This window comes from Didymella exigua (genome assembly GCF_010094145.1).
Source record: "Didymella exigua CBS 183.55 unplaced genomic scaffold M421scaffold_49, whole genome shotgun sequence".
Taxonomy (NCBI): Eukaryota; Fungi; Ascomycota; class Dothideomycetes; order Pleosporales; family Didymellaceae; genus Didymella; species Didymella exigua.
In genome coordinates, this window is record NW_022984823.1 from 29,547 (window position 1) to 32,530 (window position 2,984).

Consider the following 2,984-nt stretch of genomic DNA (forward strand, 5'->3'; position numbering starts at 1 on the left):
AGATGCAGTAGACCTACCTAGAGGAGTCTAGAACGTTCTGCTTAGAAATACAGACAGAGGAGAGGAAGCATAAATACCTCTAGCTCTCCCCCCTCTGTTCGCTCTGTACCTAGCCTAGGAATCTTTACCTAGTATCTAATATAATAACTTGTGTATTATATTACATAACCCTACCTTACCTCTATTAGGCTATACGCTTCCTATTTAGACAAAGCTAGTCTAGATTTGTCTAGGTCCTTCTAGACTAGGAAGAAAGTAGTCTAGTCCGTCCCCTACTTTCTTTACAATAAGAAGCACGTCACAATAGGATACCTAGCTAGCTAAGAATAACTAGGTAGCTATAGAAGCAGAGACGTACAAAGTTGCTAAATTATTATAATTAAATATAATAATAAAGGACTTCCTAACAGCTATAAACAGGGTTACGCCTATCTAGGCTACAAGCTTTTAAGATAGCAGACACTTTAAATCTAGTATAAGCTAGAAGGAGATAATAAAATACTACTAAGAGTAACGTAGATTATCACCAAGCCAGCCATATCACTAAACCAGCCATTTTCTCTTAGCACGACTAACACAAGTTACTGTAACTACAACTACTTACTATTAAACAGTGACCTAGCATACTACATGCTTATATTAGATTTAGAAGATGTTTCTGTACCCTCCTAGCACGTTCGTGCGTTGTGTCTAGTCTTGCTGCAGTTCCTACAGCGCTAAACAGTTAACTAAGTTCCTAGTTAACTACCTCCACCCTAAGTCTTCTTAGATGGCTGAGCTGCTACACACGCCTTAGCAGCTACCCGCGATGCTGCTGGGCCATACTCAAGTGTGCCACCATGCTAAATCTGCTTTCTCTTACGCAATTTTCTCTTAGTTATTACTGCTAATTGCTCTTTAAGCTCTTGCACGCAGGCCTTAATAAGGACGTTTTTGTACAGCATCTCTTTAGCCCCTTTTATAAGCTTTAAGAACCCCTCTTATACTGCACTTAGTAATTATTAGAAGGAGTTACTTACAAGCTTAGATTAAGACCTAAACTTGTGTGTATTACTTAGCGTCTTAGATTGCTACAGTGTTTTAGGTAGAGGTACTACTAGTAGGGTATGCAGCTGCACTTTAAGGCAATCTAACACTACCTGTGTATTAGTAGGAACAAGCTCTAATAACGTGTTTCACCACCGAGCGGTCACCCCCACCGAGCGGTCACCCCTCATCAAAATCGCGACTATTGCAGACTATCACAACAATGCCACCACAACGCAACGCGCAATCAACCTACAACGAAGGTACACTATACCTTGCTATCCAGGCTACCCAAGCTACCCCTCCTGATACTATAAAACACGCGTCAAAAGCATTTAACGTCCCCTGAACAACGCTAGTACGACGACGCGCTGGAAGGCTCGCCTAACGCGACTGTCAGCCCAACTCAAGCAAGCTAAATAAGATAGAGGAGGAGGCAATAGTTGCACGTATACTTGAGTTAGACGCGCGAGGGATAGGCGCTACAAGGGCTATGGTACAAGAAATGGCTAATGATCTCCTTGCTGCACGCGGTGAAGGACCTGTTGGCAAGAACTAGGTAGACAGGTTTAGAACGCGTACCAAGGAGGTTAAGCTTCGACGCAGTCGCTCATACGATCGTCAAAGAGCCCTAAACGAAGATCCACGCGTTATAGAGCTGTGGTTTAAGCTAGTTGCTAATACAAAGGAGAAGTATAGGATTCTAGATAAAGACACACACAACTTTAATAAGTCTAGCTTTATAATAGGCATAATTGCTGCTTAAATAGTCTTTACAGGCTCTGAGAAGCGAAGCAATCCTAAGAAGATATAGCTAGGCAACTAAGACTAGGTTACAATTATCTAGGGTATCTGCGCTGGTAGGTGGGCTATCCTACCCTTTATTATCTTTAGTGGCAAGGTCCTTATATTAAGCTGGTATCCAGGACTACCTCGCGACTGGGTAATTAAGACTAGCGCTAACAGCTGGACAATAAATAAGCTTGGCCTGAAGTGGTTGAAGCACTTTAACGCGCATACAAAGGAGCGTACTGTGGGTGCGTACCGTCTGCTTATTGTGGACGGCCATGAGAGCCACAGCAACCACTAATTCCTTAAGTACTGCGAGGAACAGAAGATTATCACTCTCTGTATGCCTCCTTATTCATCGCACCTGTTGCAGCCGCTTGACGTAGGCTGTTTTGCCCCATTGAAGCGGGCGTACTCTGCTGAGATTGACAGCTGGGCGAGGTACTCTGTCACGCAAGTCAAGAAAGAGACATTCTTGCCAGCCTTTTGCATTGCTTTTGACAAGACAATTACAAAGGAAAATATCCTAGCAAGCTTTAGAGGCTCTAGTTTAGTACCCCACGACCTAGAGTGAGTGCTATTAAAGCTTGATGTGGTGCTTCGCACGCCAACACCTCCACCACCAGAGGCCACCCCATGGGAGTCAAAAACGCCAGCCACCCTAAAGGAGATAGAGGCGCAATTAACGCTAGTTCGTGAGCGCATACAAAGGCATAGAGAATTACCAATCTCTCCTCTTCTACAGGCTGTTAATTTGCTTGCAAAAGGTATAGCTATTATAGGTTACAATTCAGTGTTACAGGCGCGGGAACTAGCTAGTATTTGTAAGGTAATAGCTACTCTAACAGAGCAGCGCAGTCACAAAAGAAAGTATATTTAGGTAGAGGAGAGTCTAATAGTAGGTGACGTACTAGATTTAATAGCTAAGAAGGACTGTAGTGGTGGGGAGGTAGCTGAACAGGGTGCAAAGAGGGTGCGCAAAGACCAACACTGTAGGCGTTGTGGCAAGACTAGCCACAATTCGCGCACCTGCACAGCAGAAATTATAGATTTAGATAATAGCGATGCTTCTGAATAATATTTTAGGCTATACTATGTTTTAGTGCAGCGTTGTGGTGTAGAGATAATTAACTACAATAGTCGCGATTTTAATAAGGGGTGACCGCTTG

General features: G+C 43.3%; 1 protein-coding gene across 1 annotated transcript; it reads left to right on the forward strand.

Moving 5' to 3' along the window:
- Positions 1-1,249: 1,249 nt before the first annotated feature.
- Positions 1,250-1,585, forward strand: M421DRAFT_9588 (uncharacterized protein; the record flags this gene model as incomplete). The annotated part of the gene is made up of 2 exons (XM_033598347.1): positions 1,250-1,289; positions 1,455-1,585. The coding sequence occupies 2 exons, from the start codon at positions 1,250-1,252 to the stop codon at positions 1,583-1,585; spliced, it is 171 nt and encodes a 56-aa protein (XP_033443736.1).
- Positions 1,586-2,984: the final 1,399 nt, after the last annotated feature.